Genomic DNA, 19458 nt, shown 5'->3' with positions numbered 1-19458 from the left:
CCACAAATATTCCTTACCTGCTGAGTGTTTCCAATATTTTATGTATTTATTTCAGGTTTTCACAATCAAGCTAATTTTTAAATTTTCACTTACTGAGAACTGTATACAAGAACACAAGAAAGTAGAAGCAGGAGCAGCTCATTTGTCCCCTAAAGATTACCCAGCTATTCAATATGATCATGATTGATCTATTCAATGCTCAACACAAGTTCTGCATTGCCCTCAATTCCCTGGTCTTTTAAAAAAACTATCTACCATCTCATTAAGTACCTCCAGTGATTCAGCCTCCCCAACTTTCAGTGGTTGACAGTTCCAGAGATTTACCAGCTACGTGAAGACAATCCCAACCAGCTCAGTTTTATATAACTGTCCCCTTCTCTTGTAACTACTGAAGTCTCTCCTAGTAGTGGCAATATCTCAACATCTACCCTGTCATACCCCTTTCACCAAGATTACCCCTCAATCTTCTAAACTCCAAATAATACAGCTCTACATTGTTTATGTGTGAAAAAAAACATTAATTTTCTGTGTGGATTTTTGCTTGAGGTTTATTTGTTTTCGTGTCCATACGTTTTGTTCTTCTTTGGCAAACCCCTCAAGGTTTGAGGTGTAACTGAGCAGCTTGTTCAGAGTCCCCCAGACAGTGTAGGAGGGTAATTATGGATAGTTCTGCTGAGAGAGCCTGAGCTAGTCTCACCATCGACTCCTTGTCCTCAATACCATCACCCCAAAACCAGTCCACACCCACTCCCATGAAATACATCAGAATCAGGCAGTTTCAAAAATTACATAACCATAAGACATCTTTCTCATATAGTTTGCAAGTGGATATTTGTGTAACAACATTCCTATTTCCCGCGTGCCCTGAAAAATCCAGGGATGGAAGGTCCACTGCAGCACTGAGACATTGATATACGGTAGCTCTGGTCAAATGATATATCGAACCTAAAGCAGATTATCTGATTATTATCCACTGGCTTACTATGGATCTTACTGTGTGCAAATAAGCCTCTGCCTATCTCTCATTATAACAATTTTGTCAGAAGTATTGAACTGTTTTTTCAATGTTTTGGATTATCCAAAGTTGAGGAAGGTAATACAGAAACAGAAATTACTTTTTCAAATTATTTCTTCTTCTCTTTTTCTGTTTCTATCTCTATTTGTACTTGGTTACTGGTCTCTATCTGTGTACCCCAGTCTCTATTTCTATCTCTGAAAGTGAATTAATGTCTCTCCATTCTCTTCCCTAGTGAAAACTGGGGCATGATGTGAAATGCTTTGAATTGTTCTGAAGATAGGTTGAGAGGGAAAGTAAATCAAACATGATCGAATGATGGAGCAGACTTGATGGGCTGAATGGCCTAATTTGTTCTAATGTTTTATGGTCTTATATGATAGGATCCAGCTTAATCATTGTGTTTCGTTATTTTGAGTTTGGTAAATGAATGAGATAGATTGATTGCTCTCTTTTTACCTTGTGGTACAGGTCCATCTCGTCACCTGTTCTGCTTTCCTCAGCTCTGCCAATAAGTTTGAGTTCCTGGACTTGGGCTATGTAAGTTGGTGCAGTACGATATGTGTGATATGTTTGGAGTGCAGATGTGTTCCAGCACACAGAAGTGCCTAAAAATTGGGACTTGTGTTGATATGGGATTAATAGATAGGTTATTGACAACTCGGTTTCCCATAAATTTCTTTTTAAACAATGAGACGCATATAACGGCTAGGCCCAGGTTTGATCTCCACTCTGATTTCAGTCATGTCAGCACCCTGACTTTGAAGTGGAAAATCATTCCTGGACTCATCCCACTGATCTTCTACTAGGCACCATTCCCTAATGGTTTGCCGCCACCAATTGGTCCTCTGATACATCACTTCAGCATTGTCCCCACTCATACATCTCTCTCTTTTGATTCCAGCTACATTCCATCTTCCAGTGGCCACACCTGCTGACCCTCAATCCATCCCCAAATGATTCTCCATATCCAATGATTGCTTTTGTTTTCTGTACTCCTGATTATGAAAAAGATAGATGAACTTGGAAGATTTAGCCCTGGGTTCATTGCAATGAGCTCCTTAGCTAGTATGTCACCTTCTATGCATGGTTAAAAGCAGGACTCAAATCGAAAAGGCCCAGTCAGTGATAGATCTTAGGCACATAGAGGCATAGAGGAGAAGTAGTTTAGGTTTAGAAAAGGAATTCCAGAGTCTACATTCTGAAGACAGAAGATTTTCCCACCAAGCTGACGTGAAGGCCTAGGGAATATTAAAGAGATAGGGACAAAGCAAGATCACAGATCCTTAAAATTGACTCATTGTGGGAATAGGGGCCAGTGCATGTTAGGAAGTCATAGATGAGGACTATGCATAATCATCCAATGAAACATGATTATACTATGACTGACATTTGAATGCATTTCAAAATTTGCACTGATCCATCAGAAACGAGACCACAAGAGCAAAATTATATTGGTGTGTGGGCCAGATTAACAATCCAAACATTTTTTAGGGCTGCTGTTATGAATAGGGAAGCCTTGAACTTCCCTATTTCTCACAAAGTCCAGCATGCCAAATTTCTGTAATTTTCCAGTCATTCAACATGGTTGAACACCCATGTTGGTGCGGTCTTTCATTATTCTGTTAAGGTTATTACTCTAAGGATTTATTGAGTATGTCTGCAAGAAAAATAATCTCAGGGTTGTATGTGGTGACATATATGTACCTAAGTAATAAATTTGCTTTAAATTTTGGAAGTCTGGGCATTTAAGCCGTGCCAAGTTTGAACTGCAGATGTTCAGTGACTGTATTCATTTCAATAGTCAGTAACCAATCTGAGAGAGTTAAGTTAAATGAGCTGGCAAGATGGCAAATGATTTATAGTGAGAAAGTTGTATTTGAAAGAGTAAATGTTTTATGAAGGGATATATGTGGCTCATTGTAGCATAGACTCACCAGCTCCATTCTGAAAATGATGGGTGTATCATGAGGCCTTGGAATTTGGAAGAACTCTGTCTCACCAAGACATTCAAAATTCTGAGAGGGAATGAGAGGGTAGCCTCAATAACTATATCCTCCCTCTGGAGGGACCAGAACTATAGCCCAGAGATCATGAGTCTTCCACTTAGAAAGAAGTACATTTGTTTAAAGACTATAAACCTTTAGAATTCTCTGCCTCAGATGGCCATGAACATTCAATTTGAAATCTATAAATTTTTGACTTCTAAAGATATGAAAGCATATGGGATTACACAGGACAAGGCCCTGGATTTACCATGATCTGTTGAACATTGGAGCATGCTCAAGAGGCCATCAGGCCTTCTCTTATTATGGGTGTCATTTAGGGTCCAAGAAGCAGATCCTTATTCCAATGTATCAATCTGGCTCTCATACATTTATAAGTTGGGTTACACCTGAATCCGAAAGGGGACCAATATCCTTGTGGGCAGGTTTACTTGAGCCCCTGTGGGAAGCATTTAAACTAAGTTGGCGGAGAGACGGGAAACAGAGCGATAGGGCTGAGGATGGGGCAGTTGGTATCCAAGTTGATGCAGTATGTAGTGAGACTGTGAGGAAGGACAGGCAAATGATAGAGCAAAATTGTAGTCAGCGGGATGAGGTGAAGTGTAACATGGGGGCAAAATGGATAAGGGTGATGAATTCAGGACTGAAGGTGTTATATTTGAATGCACACGGTATACAGAATAAGGTAGATGATCTTGTAGCACAGTTAGAGATTGGCAGGTATGACATTGTAGGCATCTCCGAGTCGTGACTGAACAAAGATTATAGTCGGGAGCGTAACATCCAAGGGTATACATTGTAGCGAGAGGACAGGCAGGTAGGCAGAGGCGGGGAAGTGGCTCTGTTGGTAAAAACTGAAATAAAATCGTTAGAAAGAGGATCGGAAGATGTAGAATTCTTGTCATAGTCATATAATCATTGAAAAGTACAGTACAGAAACAGGCTTTTCAGCCACCTAGACTATGCTGAAACCATTGAAACTGCCTACTCCTACTGACCTGCACTGGGACCATAGTCCTCCATACTCCCTACCATCTCTTCCCTTAAATATTGAAATTGAGCTCGTATGCACCACTTCTGCAGGCAGCTCATTCCACATTCTCACAGCCTTCTGAGAGAAGAAGTTTCCCCTCATGTTCCCCTTAAACTTTTCACTTTTCACCTTTAACACATGACCTCTGCTTGTAGTCCCTGCCAACCTCTGTGGAAAAAGCCTGCTTGCATTTACCCTATCTATACCCCTCATAATTTTGTATACCTCTGTCAAATCTCCTCTCAAACTTCTACATTCTAAGGTATAAAGTTCTAACCTATTCAATATTTCCTTATAACTCAGGTCCTTCAGACCTGGCAACATCCTTGTAAATTTTCCCTGTACTTTTTCAACCATATTTACATCTGTTCTGTAGATAAGTGACCAAAATGGCACACATTACTCCAAATTAGGTCTCTCCAATGTCTTATACAACTTCAACTTATAGCTAGAATTAAGAAACTGCAGGGGTAAAAGACCCTGATGGAAGTTATATACAGGTCTCCAAATAATAGTCAGGACGTGGGATATAAATTCAACAAGAAATGGAAAAGGCACGTAAAAAGACCAATGTTATTATAGTCATGAGGAATTTCAATATGCAGATAGATTGGGAAAATCAGGTTGGTGTTGGATTGCAAAAAAAAAGGAATTTATAGAATGCCTACAAGATGGCTTTTTAGAGCAGCTTATGTTTGAGCCCACGAGGGCAAAAGCAGTTCTGGATTGGGTGTTGTGTAATGAACAAGATTTGATTAGGGAGCTTACAGTAAAAGAACCATTGGGAGGCAGTGATCATAATATAGAATTCGCCCTGCATTTTGAGATGGAGAAGGTAAAGTCAGATTTATCAGTATTCCTGTAGAGTAAAGGGAGTTGCAGAGGCAAGTGAGAGAGGAGCTGGCCAAAGTTGATTGAAAGGGGACACAAGCACAGATGACTGCAAAATAGCAATGGATTGCGATCCTGGAGTTAATTCAGAAGCTACAGGTTAGATACATCCCAACGTTGAAGAAATATTCTGGAAGAAGGATGAGGAAACCTTGACCTACAAGGGAAGTGAAAGACAGCATAGAAGCAAAAGAGAGGGCATATAAAATGGCAAAAATTAATAGGAAGTTAGAGGATTGGGAAGCCTTTAAAAACCAACAGACCATAAGGAGAGAAAAAAAATGAAATATGAAGATAAGTGAGCAATAAGTCAAGTTTATTGTTATTTAATTATATACAGGTATATAATGTATATAGAAATGAGACGTTTCTCAAACCAAGGTGTTAAGCACAGTAGTACACATTACACACATAACACATGATAACTTATGAAGGAAAGGATAAAATTTACAGATGAATTGCACATAAATAACAAATTAAAGTGCATTAATATTAAATGTTGTAAGGTACGGAACAAATTAACCAGTGACACTTCGAATATAATGTGGCAGGGAGTTCAGAAGCCTGATGGCCTGAGGGAAGAAACTGTTTCTCATCCTGACCATTCTTGTTTTTATGCATCGGAGTCTCCTGCCTGATGGTGGAAGGTCAAAGAGGACGCTGGATGGAGTGGAATCCTGAATAATACTAAGAGCCCTGCGTACACAGCGCTTCTGATAAATGTCCCCTGATGAATGATAGGGAGACCCCTATGATCCTCTCAGCTGTTCTCACAGTCCTTAGTAGAGACTTCTGGTCCGATGCTCGACTGCTCCCATACCAGATGGAGATGTAACTTGTCAGGATGCTCTTAATGGTGCTCCAGTAAAACATAGTTAAGAACGGCAGGATGGAGGAGCCTTGCTTCACTCAATCTTCTTAGGAAGTGGAGGAGCTGCTGTGCCTTCTTGTTCAGGGAGGTGATATTAAGGGACCAGGTGAGGTCATCCGTGACTTAAACTCCCAGGAACTTGGTGCACTTAATTTTCTCTACGGAGAAGCCATGCATCTGCAGAGGGAGTGGTTTGTCTGCACCTTCCTGAAGTCCACAATGATTTCATTTGTCTACTTCAGGTTCAGGCTTAGGTTGTTCTAGTCACACCAATCCACCAGCCGCTCCACTTCCTCTCTATGCTTTGTCTCATCATTGTTCTTGATAAGGCTAATCACTGTTGTGTCATCCACAAGCCTGATGACACGGTTTGAGCTGGATCCTGCTGACACGGACTGACTGTGGCCTTACTGTTAAGAAGTCCAGTATCGAACTGAAAAGGGAGGTGTTGAGACCCAGTGAGGACAGTTCCTCCGCCAGTTTCTAGGGTATGATGGTGTAGAATGCCAAACTGAAATCTATAAACGGCAGTGTGGCATCTGAGACCCTGTTTTCCAGGTGGAACAGGACAGGGTGGAGGGCAGAGTCCATTGTATTGTCAGTGGATCAATTTGAGCGATAAGTAAACTAGAAAGGGTCCAATGTAGCTGGGAGATAGGCTTTTATGTGCTCCATAACCAGCCTTTTAAAGCATTTCATAATGGTTAAGCTGGCCAATAATATCAAAGAGGATACAAAAGATTTTCAGATCTATCAAGAGTAAATGAGAGACAAGCGTGAATATTGGACTGTTGGAAAATGATGCTGGAGAGGCACTAATTGGGGGCAAAGAAATGGCAGACGAACCTAATAAGTATTTTGTGTCAGTCTCCACTGTGTAAGACACTAGCAGTATGCCGGAAATTTGAGAATGTGAGGCCAGAAATGAGCATAGTTGCTATTAGAAGAAGGTGCTTGGTAAGCTGAAAGGTCTGAAGGAAGATAAGTCACCTGAACTAGATGACTACGCCCTAGGGTGAGGTAGCTGAAGTGTTTGTGGCGGCATTAGTAATGATCTTTCAAGAATCACTAGATTCTGGAATGATTTCAGAGGACTGGAAAATTGCAAAGATCACTCCACACTTTAAGAAGGGCAGGAGGCAGAAGAAAGGAAATTATAGGCCAGTTAGCTTGACTTCAGTGTTTGTGAAGATGTTGGAGTCCATTATGAAGGATGCACTTTTGGGGTACTTGGAGATGCATGATAAAGTAGGCCAGAGTCAGCATGGTTTCCTTAAAAGGAAATCTTGCCTGACAAATCTGTTGGAATTCTTTGGGAGGGAAAAATCAAGAAGGATAGACAAAGGAGAGTCAAGAGATGTTGTCTACTTGGATTTTCAGAAGACCTTTGACAAGGTGCTGCACATAAAGCTGCTTAACAAGATAAGAGGCCCATGGTATTATAGGAAAGATAACAGCAAGGATAGAAAATTGGTTGACTGTCAGAAGGCAATGAGTCAGAATAAAGGAGACCTTTTCTAGTTGGCTGCCTGTGACAAGTGATATTCTGCAGAGGTCGGTATTGGGACCGCTTCTTTCCACATTATATATCAATCATTTGGATGATGGAATTGATGGCTTTGTGGCCATGTTTGCAAATGACACAAAGATAAGTGGAGGGGTAGGCAGTGTTGAGCAAGCAGGGAGTCTGCAGAAGGACTTGGACAGGTTAGGAGAATGGGCAAAGAAGTGGCAGATGGAAAACAGTGTAGGGAAGTCTATGGTTATGTTTTTTGGTAGAAGGAATAAAGGCATAGACTATTTTCCAAATGGGGAGAAAATTCAGAAATCAGAGATGCAAAAGGACTTGAGTCCTTCTGCAAGATTCCCTGAAGGTTAACTTGCAGGTTGAGTTGATGGTAAGGAAGGCAAATGCAATGTTAGCATTCATTTCAAGAGGACTAGAATACAAGAGCAAGGATGCTGAGATTTTATAAGGCATTGGTCAGACCGAACTTGGAGTATTGTGAGCAGTTTTGGACCTCTTATTGAAGAAAAGATGTGCTGGTATTGGAGAGGTCCAATGGAGGTTCATGAGAATGATTCCTGAAATGAAAGGGTTAATGTATATGGAGCATTTGATTGCTCTGGGCCTGTACTCACTGAAATTTAGAAGAATGAGGAGGGATCTCATTGAAACCTATCAAATATTGAAAGGAACACACATCAAAGTTGCTGGTGAACGCAGCAGGCCAGGCAGCATCTCTAGGAAGAGGTGCAGTCGACATTTCAGGCTGAGACCCTTCATCAATATTGAAAGGTCTAGACAGAGTAGATGTCGAGAGGGTGTTTCCTATAGTAAACGAGTCTAGGACCAGAGGCCACAGCCTCAGAATAGAAGGGCATCCATTTAGAACAGAAGGAAGTTGTTCAGCCAAAGGTAGTGAATCTGTGGAATTGATTGCCATGGACGGCTGTGGAGGCCAGGTCACTGAGTATACTTAAAGAAGATGTTGATAAGTTCTTGGTTAGTTAGGGCGTCAAAGGTTACAGGGAGAAGGCGGAAGAATGGGGTTGAAAGGGTTAATAAATCAGCTATGATGGAATGAGAGAACAGACTGGATGAGTCAAGTGGCCTGTTCTGCTCCTATGTCTTATGGTCTAACTGTGACTCCTCCTAAAATTCCAAAGTAAGTGGGTTATATGCAGAAATTAAAAGCTCGTTAGGGGACTATTGCATGTATAATAACTGATATTTTATGAAAATAAAGTGTTAGTAGGATATTCCAATTATGATGCTGTGGAATACAGCTTTTGTTTATTTGTATTTTCCATGCACCCCCTTCAGCCACACTCCATGCTTTGGCATTGGAGTAGTTCCAGCTGGTTAAGGCTTTTGCTGTTTAACCCTCAGTATGAGACAGCAATGTGCATTAATGCAAATTCCTTGACATAGTTATCATATCTCCAGGAGATTCACAAGAATGTTATCAAAGGAACTTTAATAACCAGCCTATACATGAAAATAATAGGGCAGCTGATCAAAAACTGGTCAAAGGCCAGGTTGCAAAGAAATGTATAGGTAGGTCTCACGTGGAGGATTCTGATTTCCGATCTGCTAACATGCCAGCTCATTTAACTTAATGCTCTCAGATCTGTTACTGACCTTGAAATGAATGCAACCTCTGAACCTGTGCAGTTTGAACCAGACGTGGGTTAAATACCCAGATTTCCAAATGTATCTATGGAAAATTCTAGAAAGGTGTCATGCTGGACTGCGTGAGAAATCAAATAACACCAGGCAAGGATGAGTTAGTTGTTTTTGTTTGTTCTGTATAGTGCCCAGTACTTTCATAAATGGAAGTGCAATTTATTAAGGATATTTGGGGTAGGTTGCCAACTTTCCAGGGTTGGGCTAATGTCTGCATGATTTGAAGATTAGTCCCCAGCATGTTGTTGCAGGCAACTTGTAGGAAAAAACACACAAGTTTACATTAAAGATTTTTGTTCCTATTCTTTGAATGGTTTTATCTATTAGTTAAAAGATATTAGAAATGAGCTATTTGACTATGTAGAACAGTTGGAGGTAGAAGAACCAATGAAACTACTATGTCCAGCTAGAATTGACAGCCCTAATCTGCAGGAAGAATTTCAGGCATTTTTTTTCTTTGTAGCAACTGATGGAGAGGCTGCAGAAGATTGTTAAACTCCCCCATCACTTGAGGCCAACACAAAGCAGCAAGGTAAAATCGAATTAGTTATTCCTGAACTTTGGTAACTGCACATCATTGAGAAAGTCAAGTTTAAACTGAGAAGCATTTCTTTTTCAGATCAACACAGAGTACAGGTCAGAGTTTGCAAGATGTCTTGAACCTCTGCTCTTCCTGAGCCAACGGCGTTCTGGATCAGTGACAGGCGGCGGCTCAGGGACAGGCATTAACAATGGATCCGGAATGTAAGTGTTCTAAAGACAACAACATTGATGCAACTGTATCTTGGAGTTATATGGAGCCTTAAATATGGTAAAAAAAAATTGTGTCTGTAATAGCGTAATAGGAGGGGTGACAGAGAGATAGATGTTATGGAGTATCTTAAACAAGAAACGAGAGGTAAAGTGGAAAGGTTTTAGGATGGAATTTAAGAACATGGGGCAGCTGAAGGTTTGGTCATTAAAGGAGGAGCAATGAAATCAGAGGTGTACAAGAGAACAAGAGGTACCAGAGTTGGATGAATGGAAAAATTGCAAGTTTTGGGCTAAAGGAGATCTCAAGGATTAGAAGGGGGAAGTCAAGGAGAGATTTAGAAATGAAACTAATGATCGAAAATCAAAAGTATCACACAACCAAATAATCATTGAAGAGATGTGGGCAAGTCTGAAGACTTATTAAAGAAATGGGAATTAGGAGATTGCTGGCTTTCTTAGAAGCTTTTGGTCTTGTGTCAACTTAGATCTTAAAACATCAAATAGTGTAGACAGCAACAGGTCCTTTGGCCTATAATGTCCAAGCCAAACATGATTCCAAATTATATTAAATCCCTTCTACCTACACAGGACCCATATCCCTCCATTCACTGCATGTTGAAGTGTCTATCTAAAATCTTCTGAAATACTTCTATTGTATCACCACTACCCTTGGCAGCTCTTTCCACCCTGCTTCAAAAGAAAAACTTGCCCCAAACATCACCTTTACACTTCCCTCTCCACCTTAAATGCATGTACTCTGGTCTGAGGCAAAAAACATATTCTGACTGTCTACCCTATATATGCTTCTCATAAATTTATAAACTTTTATCAGGTCTCCCCTGCACCCCCAGCAGTCCAGGGTTTGTCCAACCTATTCTTACATCTCAAAACCTCTAATCCGGCTGGTATCCTGGCAAATCTTTTCTGTGTCCTTTGTAAAGTCTGGGGTGACCAGAATTGCATAAATCTCCAAGTGTGCCTAAACAAGTTTTTATAAACTTCAACATGACTTCCTGACTCTTATGCTCAATACCCTGACCGTGAAGGAAGCATACCAAACAGATTTTTTTTTAAACTGCCTTACTTGACAATTTTCCGCCTTGTACAAAAGCAAGGATTATCCTTTGATACAAAATGTTTCTGAGGACACTGTTGATGCTGTGTATCTCCTCCAAAAGCCCTCAGAATCGGTATCAGGTTTAATGTCATTAGCATGTGTCATGAAATAGTCATAGTCATACTTTATCGATCTCCGTGAAATTGGTTTTCGTTACAGTTGTACCATAAATAATAAATAGTAATAGAACCATAAATAGTTAAATAGTAATATGTAAATTATGCCAGTAAATTATGAAATAAGTCCAGGACCAGCCTATCGGCTCAGGATGTCTGACCCTCCAGGGGAGGAGTTGTAAAGTTTGATGGCCACAGGCAGGAATGACTTCCTATGACGCTCTGTGCTGCATCTCGGTGGAATGAGTCTCTGGCTGAATGTACTCCTGTGCCCACCCAGTACATTATGTAGTGGATGGGAGACATTGACCAAGATGGCATGCAACTTAGACAGCATCCTCTTTTCAGACACCACCGTCAGAGAGTCCAGTTCCATCCCCACAACATCACTGGCTTTACGAATGGGTTTGTTGATTCTGTTGGTGTCTGCTACCCTCAGCCTGCTGCCCCAGCACACAACAGCAAACATGATAGCACTGGCCACCACAGACTCGTAGAACATCCTCAGCATCATCCGGCAGATGTTAAAGGACCTCAGTCTCCTCAGGAAATAGAGACTGTGTTAACTTTGTGGCAGCAGTACAATGCAATTCATGTTAGTATAGGGGAAAATGGTGAATTACAGTAAGCATGTACAGTACATATATATCAAATAGTTAAATTGAATGAGTAGTGCAAAAACAGAAATAAAAATAGTAGTGAGGTAGTGTTCATGGTTTCAATGTCCACTCAGAAATTGTATGGCAGAGGGGAAGGAACTGTTCCTTAATCACTGAGTGTGTGCCTTCAGGCTTCTGTACCTCCTTCATGATGGTAACAATGAGAAATTACCACTCCCTTGAAGATGTCTTGGATACTATGGAGACTAGTACCCATGATGGAGCTGACTGATTTTACAGCTCTGCAGCTTACTTCGATCCTGTGCAGTAGCCACATCACCCCCCAAAACCTGACAGTGAATCAGCTTACTTTGTGTTTGGTTTTATTCTGCCTTTAGTTCAGCTGGACCCCGAAGAGTGGGGTACTTGGTGAAACTTCTACACGAACAATCTAGCCAAGTTTGCCCAATTCAGTGTATTTATAATTCAGATCTTTTCTGATTCATTCATATGACTGGTGCCTTCTGTAGGGTTTGGTCGTGCATTCAGAGGCATCTGATTATTTTCTCATCCATTGTGCCCAAATGCACATTCCAATCTTCTTCCTAAAATAGTATTCTTGCTCCATTCTTTCATCACCTGCCTGCACAAAACATCATATTCTTCTATCACACATCTGCCACGTTTTCCTACTATCTTGCAGGTCCTTCAGTTACTTGCTTTATCCCAGGGATAGATTAGCATTATTTGTCACATGTATGCCAAAACACTGAAACATGCAGTGAAATGCATCATTTTGTGTCAATGACCAACATAGTCCGAGGATTATGCTGGGTGCAGCCTACAAGTGTTGCCACACTTCCGGTGCCAATAGACCAAGCCCACAACACACTAACGCTAACCATACGTCTTTGGGTTTTGGGAGGAAACCAAAGCAGCTGGAGGAAATCCATGCAGTCCTGGGGAGAACCCTCAAGCTCCTGACAGGCTGTGCCGGAATTAAACCATAATCTTTTGATTGCTGGCACTGTAAAGCGATTGGACCGACCATTAGGCTACTGTGCCATGATATTTTAGCAAGAAAAGCTCGGCAGTGCCCCATCTACAAAACTGAAGAACCAGCTGAAGAAGTAGGAGGTGGACAAGGCTGTGTGATGCCACAATATACTCTGCTACTCTGTATGTCTTGGTTACTTTTCCACCTCAGCCCCACTTTCTCGCATTATCCCCATATTGCTCACCGATCTCAGGCTGAATAAATTCAGCGACTGAGCATCCACAGATTCTGGGTAGGTAACTGCAAAAGATTCACAGCTCACTGGAGCAAAAGAACTTCTTGTCAATCCAAATCCATAATGACTGGTCCCTTATCCTCCATCTCTGAAGTCAAAACTTTTCAGCAATCTCTTAACATCTGTTCTGGAAACCCTCCAAAGTTTTTATTTTTTTTTTCACTGAGATCTTTCAGCACTGAGGAGAATAAAGGCTAATTCTGCTATAAGTCATTAGATTCAACCTTACTAAAAGAAAATGAGAGAGTATATCTGAGAGCTTTTCTATGAAGTGGTATCAACTTCCAATAACAAAGCTTTAGAAACATCTGCAATTCACCTTGGTCTTGCATGCAATGCTTTGGGCTCACATTTGTGCTGCAAACACGATTGCACATGGACTAATGCTCTGCTAATGCATTAGTGTGCAATTCAGTGTATCAAATACAGCCTTCACTTGTCTACAGTGGAACTGCATTCCTTCAGCTAACAGGTGGTACTCTGAATACATGGAATAATTTTATTTCCAAGTTGTGACTGCCAAATCTCGCAGTTCTTGGAAATGTAGATATAAAACCGTGGTGAGCTGTGCTATTGTGTGGACCATGAGTGCTGGGCACGGCTACACATTCCAGAAAGCAGCAAGCCCACCTCAATCCTTGCTTTTTTAATCTTCACTCTGGACCTTCCTTTTTTCCTACTCACACCAGAGTAATACTCAAACTGCAAGCTATTACTCAGTAACTTCATGAGATAGGTGGTTAACCATAACTACCTGCTCGATCCTGCCCTGCACACTCTAATTGGTCAGAAGCACCGTGGGTGATTTGTCTTTAGAACCTGTTTACCCCCTGCAGCTGACGTACGGAAATCCAAGACCACTGTTTTAGAGAGAAGCAGGATAGTGCAGGTGGATATTTATCCTTTAGCTAACAACAAAAAACACAATTTATATGTCACTATGTTTTAGAGCCTTATGTGTGCAACATGAGTGCTGTTTATTTTCTATCAGGATAGTGGCTTCTCTTCAAAGGTATATCATTGATTATAAAGTGCTTCAGGGTCCCTTGGGGTGTATTGGGTGCCATGCACATGCAGGTTCTTTCTTGTTTAACCTGCTTCATATCCCTTTGAGGCAATCTTTTAAGTGCAAAAGTGCAGTGAATTTTTCAGAGGATGAAACGTCTTGAACACTGCTTTTGCTTTGCGTAACGTCTCAATATGGCAGCCTTTTATAGTCAATGTGTTAGTTCAGATTAGCATGTTATCTTCTCTTTGCAAAGCAATGATGTGAATCCCAATTATTTTCCACATAAATCCTCTGTCACGCTTAGCCCCCAGTTTCTTCTGGGAACGATTGACCGGCATCTCCAGTGGCAGAGTGAGACCTCAGGAGCAAGACCTTGCCTGTTGCCACTATTTTTATCAGAATTTCAGGGAACTCTCTCGGACACAATTCACTGGGATTGTTTATATTTAGTCTCGTTGATGTCAGTGTGTCCCTCACAATGTGAAATAGTTACACGAGAACTCAGACAGAGGGGAACATTAAGGGGACTGTGATTTGGAAAAGGGAAGATTGCTGTGAGATTTCAAAGCAGAATTCTGTATTACTGAAAGATTGGGAACTAGAGGCAGTTCCTTTGCAGGTAGGTTGCTGATTATGATTTAACTTGCTGATCAATATGCTTGAGCTTCTCGTCTTTCATGCTGTTAAGGTTTAAAACCTCATCTGCACATCTTTTACTGCATGCTGTGGTTGCATAGTTACTAGCCCACTTTCACTCTGAGTCCAAACCAAGGAATAATTGCTCCTATTTTTCGGTGCGCATCCACTTTTCCCATTAGTTATTTTTCTGGTACATTTTGGATCAGGTGTATCAGGTAAGGCTTTATAGCTATCTCAAGCTGAAGGGCCTTGAGGCAGCCCTGAATTTCCAGCCAGCTGGCTTTACTTCATACTTCCAGCATTTGGCTCAGTACTTCACTTTCCTCATGAAAGCTTCCTCACGGTTGGAAGCCAGTGTAACCATATCTTAAAGTATATTGTCTAGGATCACTTTCAACTATTTCCATCTGCTATCTCCCTCAACACCATTTTCCCGAAACCTCCACCCCAGCCTTGGAGACTGTACTGTTATTTTGACAGTTCCTTGTCTGGGTGTTGGTGATTTATTAGCTGCCCCAATGGTTAGTTCAGTTTATCCCGTGAGTGAAAGGAAATAGGGACTCACACTTGTACAGCACCTTTCCTGTCCCTTTTAGATTTCACCAAAGTGCTTTGCAGCCAATAAACTTTTGAAATGTCGTCACTGTTATAACATGACTAAACTCCATACTATCAGTTTAATGAGCAGTCTGCAAAAGTTAATTACTCACACTAAGAAAAGCAATTAAGCTAAAAGAGGTGTGATGCATTGGGGGGGGGGGGGTGAAACAGGCTCAAATTTACGTTCCAAACCATTAATTTAAAATGTTTGCTGGATTGGATTTATCTCTGTTGTCACCATAAGTGGACAGTCTGCCAGCACTTGTTTGAGTTGATTCAAAGGAGAAAATAAAGACTCTTACTTATTCAGTATTTTTCACAAACTTATTAATATCTTAACACAGTTTACAGCCAAATATGTATTCACTTGAAGGTTAAGCCACTTTTGCACTGTCTGAAAAATAGCAATTAATTTACACCCGGTAAAGCCACGTGCACTACAACATAATAAGAGGAAGATAATCCGTTTTAGTATGTGAAAAGCAAACTCGGGGGGTGGGGGGGGGGGGTGGTGTCAAGCAGCAACTGTGAAGGAGAAAGGAGGGTTGATGTTTTTGGGTTGGGACCCTGCATGAGGACTGAGAGGCTGGTATGTGATCCATCTATCACTAATCAGCTTCTAACTCACCCCTGCCTCTCAATTCTGTACAGAGGCTGGGGTAGGTGATAGATGAAATCAGGATGAGGAGAAAAGGTGAGTGCTGGTGAGGGCAGTGATGGGAAAGTGGGATCTAGTTGGGGAGGGGAAGGGGAGATGAGAGGCAATAGATGGAAGTAGCAGAAATAAAAAGCAAATGGTGGTTGTGTTGGGATGGGAGAAGGGTATACACTGATGCTGTTAGGTGATAGATGGACCCAGATAATGGAAAGACGATGGGCATATTGAACTAAACATAGAAGAAAAGTAAATGGGGGGGGGGGTGGAATCTTGGTAGATAGGTTTGTGGGTGATAGGCAAGTGCGGCCAATTGAGGGAGAGTGATGAGCCTAGACTATGAGACTGGGACGGATGGAAAATGTAAGCAATGGGCGCGGTGGGAGTGGAAATTAATTCGATGGGGGGGCAGTTACCTGAGGGGATGTATCGTACCCAAATGCAATGTAGTTCTTTTTAGTTTGTAATTGGCCTCACCATGACAGTGGAAAAGGTGCTGGAATGGTAAGAGATGTTTAAGTGCAACCAGAATTTTCCCAGTGATGCAAACAGTTTCTCCATCCCTCCCTCTCTGGCCCCATCACCACAGCATCCTCTCCCCACCTGCCTGTCCCAGTTGGTCCCATTTCCTTTCCTACTGCCACGTACCGTAATCTTTCCTGTTTCCTCTCATTCTTGGCTATCAACCTGAAACATAAACTTACATATTTTGCTTTCACAGATGCTGCTTGACCTGCAGACTTTCTGCTTCTGAACCTAAATGGAGTGCTAACTCTCTCCATGTAAATGTAACTCTCCATATAAACTATCCAAAGCCTGCAATATAATTTTGTTTGGGATTATGTTTTGATAACATAAAAGTCCGTATCCAAAACGTGCATTTTTTTCTTTTGCAGATTTTTATCTTCTGCCTTTAACTGTGTTCGATATTCTTTGCCTTTTGAAAACAAGGAACCTTGTGGGAACAAAAGCATTTCCAGCCTCTGGCTCTCCTGCATCCCTGAGGGACATGTCCCTGACAAATGCTGTGACGTGCAAGCCTACCTCCCATCGCTACATCAGCACCAAGGTCCTGCTAGCAGAGGGAGGGCACAGCCCCTTCATGGAGCACTGTCGGAATTATGAAAATACCTTCAGGGTAAGGGAAAGTGTTTAAATTCAGCAACAGCCTGAAAAGCAGGTTTACAAGAAGCCCACAGCATCTTCAGGGCTTGGTGCTACTAACTCCACATTTGATATTATCTGATGGAGTGTCTTTGAGACTCGTCAGCCCAGTAGAAAGAAAAAATTTCCATTTATTGCATCTTTCTTAATTTTACAATATCTCAAAGTATTTTGTAAACGCTGAAGTACTCTTGAAAAGTGTATTTGTGAAAAGCAGGTCAATCTACTTAAGAGCTCGTTGGTGCCACTTATAGCTACCATCTGCAGCAACTGGTAAGCAGCTATTGTACAGGAACAGCAAATCATACCCATTTATTGGAACTGGAAGAATAAATGATTAGGTGTTCGGGATATCATTAGAAATCTACTATTGCTATGCATATGTGGTATTCTTGATTGGATTAGCCCATGTGCACTATATACTAAATACTGGAGGAACTCAGCAGGTCAGGCGGCATCTACAGAGTTCTAATGAAGTGTTTTGGCCCAAAACATCGACCGTTCATTTCCCTCCACAGGTGCAGCCAAAAGATTCTCTGTCCCCTGGGTAAAGAATTATTTTTTCACCTCTGGCCAGAATAGTCTCCCGTATTTTAAGACTGTAACTTCTAGTTCCAGGCACCCAGCTCAGGGAAACAGTAACTCTGTATCTACCTTGTTGAGTCACAAAAGTATTTTGTACATTTCAGTTAGAGAACTCTTCATCTTCCAATCTATGTTTAGACCCATTCTGCTTAATGTGATAAACCTTCCACTTCAGAAATCAAACTGATAAACTTCAGATCAGCCTAAATAATTAGCCTTCGGGGTGGAACTTCCATTCATGATTTCCCAAGGTTTGGGGGAACTACCCTCTGAGACATTGCTGAGGTGAGCCAGAATAAACATGGCTCTGTACTTACAAACAGATATAATCCACTAAATCATTGGTTCGCAGTCTATCGGCAGCAACCTTTGCTGAATTAGAGATCTAGAGTTACTGTTGCAACGTTGGAGGCATACTCGTATTCCATTAGTGACCATTTCTCCCAACATCTATAAGAAATAAAGATTTTAAATAAATATTAGAACATTCAAGGGAGGGTCATATGAGCGTATGAAGGGAATAGAAATTCATACTGATACATGTAGATGAGGAACAGAGAGGCTCAAGTGGAACATAAATCTTAGCATGGACTTATTGGGCCAAATAGCCTGTTACTGTGCTGGTTCTCCCTCAAAATTATATAATAGATCACTAAGAACACTTAAAAAAAGGGTATGTGGTGATTTTAAGGTTAATGGAGACAGGGTTTATTCTGTGAACTTGTGTAGATTTCAAGAGCGGAAATACTTCCAGCATTATTGGTAAATCAGTATTTTAAGCAGAATGTTACAGTTAGGTAGCATCAGGAAAGATGTACAAGAGAACCATTGATTTTGAGGAAGACAAATTCCAAGTGGGGGGGGATCATGTATTCAATTTTTCTCATTATTACATTGACGTACTGTATCAATTGACAGAGTCAGTAATTGTTTTATGAACCCAGGCCCTACAGACAGAACTTCAGACACTGAAAGACCAGGTGCAAGAGATGCACCGTGATCTGACTAAACACCACTCGCTCATCAGGACAGATGCAATGGGAGAGATCCTACAGAAATCTCTGCAAATGGACACTCAGATTTCCTCCCAATACTCCTCTGTGGAGACCATGAGGACTATGTTTGAAGAGGTATGTTCACTGTTCCATAACTGAGGTTTTCTTGTGTTGTGTTGTTGTGCTCCACTGACAGCAGGATGTTATTTAATGTTTAGGAATTGAATACTTTCCATTCAAAGACATTGTATCAGGAACAAGCACTGCTGGGTGAAAACATCCTATTTTACCCACCTCACCCCGTTGAGGCTCTTACACCATGGCTAACTTGTATCTCACCTCCACATGACAGGCTGTGATCCAGATCACCAACCAGGGTGCACCAGTCGCACAGCAGTTGGCGTGACGCTATTACATCTCAGGGTGTTGGAGTTTGGAGTTCAATTCCCACACTGTCTGTAAGAAGTTTGTATGTTCTACCCATGACTGTGTGGATTTCCTCTGGTTTCCTCCTACAGTCCAAAAGACGTACTGGTTAGTAGGTTAATTGGTCATTGTAAATTGTCCTGTGACTAGGCGAGGGTTAAGTCAGTGGGTTGGTGGGTGGCGTGGCTTGTTGGGCCAGATGGGCCTGTTTCACTATATTTCTAAATAACTAAAAGAATTAAAGTCTCTTGAATATATAAGCCATAATTTTCTATCTTGAAAGTTTTATGGCCCTGGTTATCCAGAGCTCTTTCCATTGGATTGAATTCCAATATTCTCTGTCCCTTTCTGGAATGTGTGCTTTCTAATTTAGAAATGTAGGAACATAGGAATTAGGGTCAAGAGTAGGCCATTGGGCCCTTCAATCCTGTTGCACCATTCAATACAATCATAGCAGATTAGCTACGTCAGTACCATATTCTTGCTCTGACCCTTTACCCCT

The 19458-nt window shown here is 41.3% G+C and overlaps 1 protein-coding gene across 1 annotated transcript in view; it reads left to right on the top strand.

Annotated features, from left to right (window-relative positions):
* rnf207b (ring finger protein 207b) overlaps window positions 1–19458 on the top strand; it is a 52862-nt gene that overhangs the window by 23648 nt on the left and 9756 nt on the right. Inside the window, exons 10-14 of the mRNA XM_072244868.1 lie at window positions 1487–1555; window positions 9470–9538; window positions 9626–9750; window positions 16738–16924; window positions 18480–18665. Coding sequence (XP_072100969.1) covers window positions 1487–1555; window positions 9470–9538; window positions 9626–9750; window positions 16738–16924; window positions 18480–18665 — 636 coding nt within the window. The remainder of the gene's footprint in view (window positions 1–1486; window positions 1556–9469; window positions 9539–9625; window positions 9751–16737; window positions 16925–18479; window positions 18666–19458) is intronic.

The sequence above is a fragment of the Mobula birostris genome, chromosome 27, assembly GCF_030028105.1.
Source record: "Mobula birostris isolate sMobBir1 chromosome 27, sMobBir1.hap1, whole genome shotgun sequence".
NCBI classification, from domain to species: domain Eukaryota; kingdom Metazoa; phylum Chordata; class Chondrichthyes; order Myliobatiformes; family Myliobatidae; genus Mobula; species Mobula birostris.
This window is presented reverse-complemented; position numbering and strand designations above follow the sequence as displayed.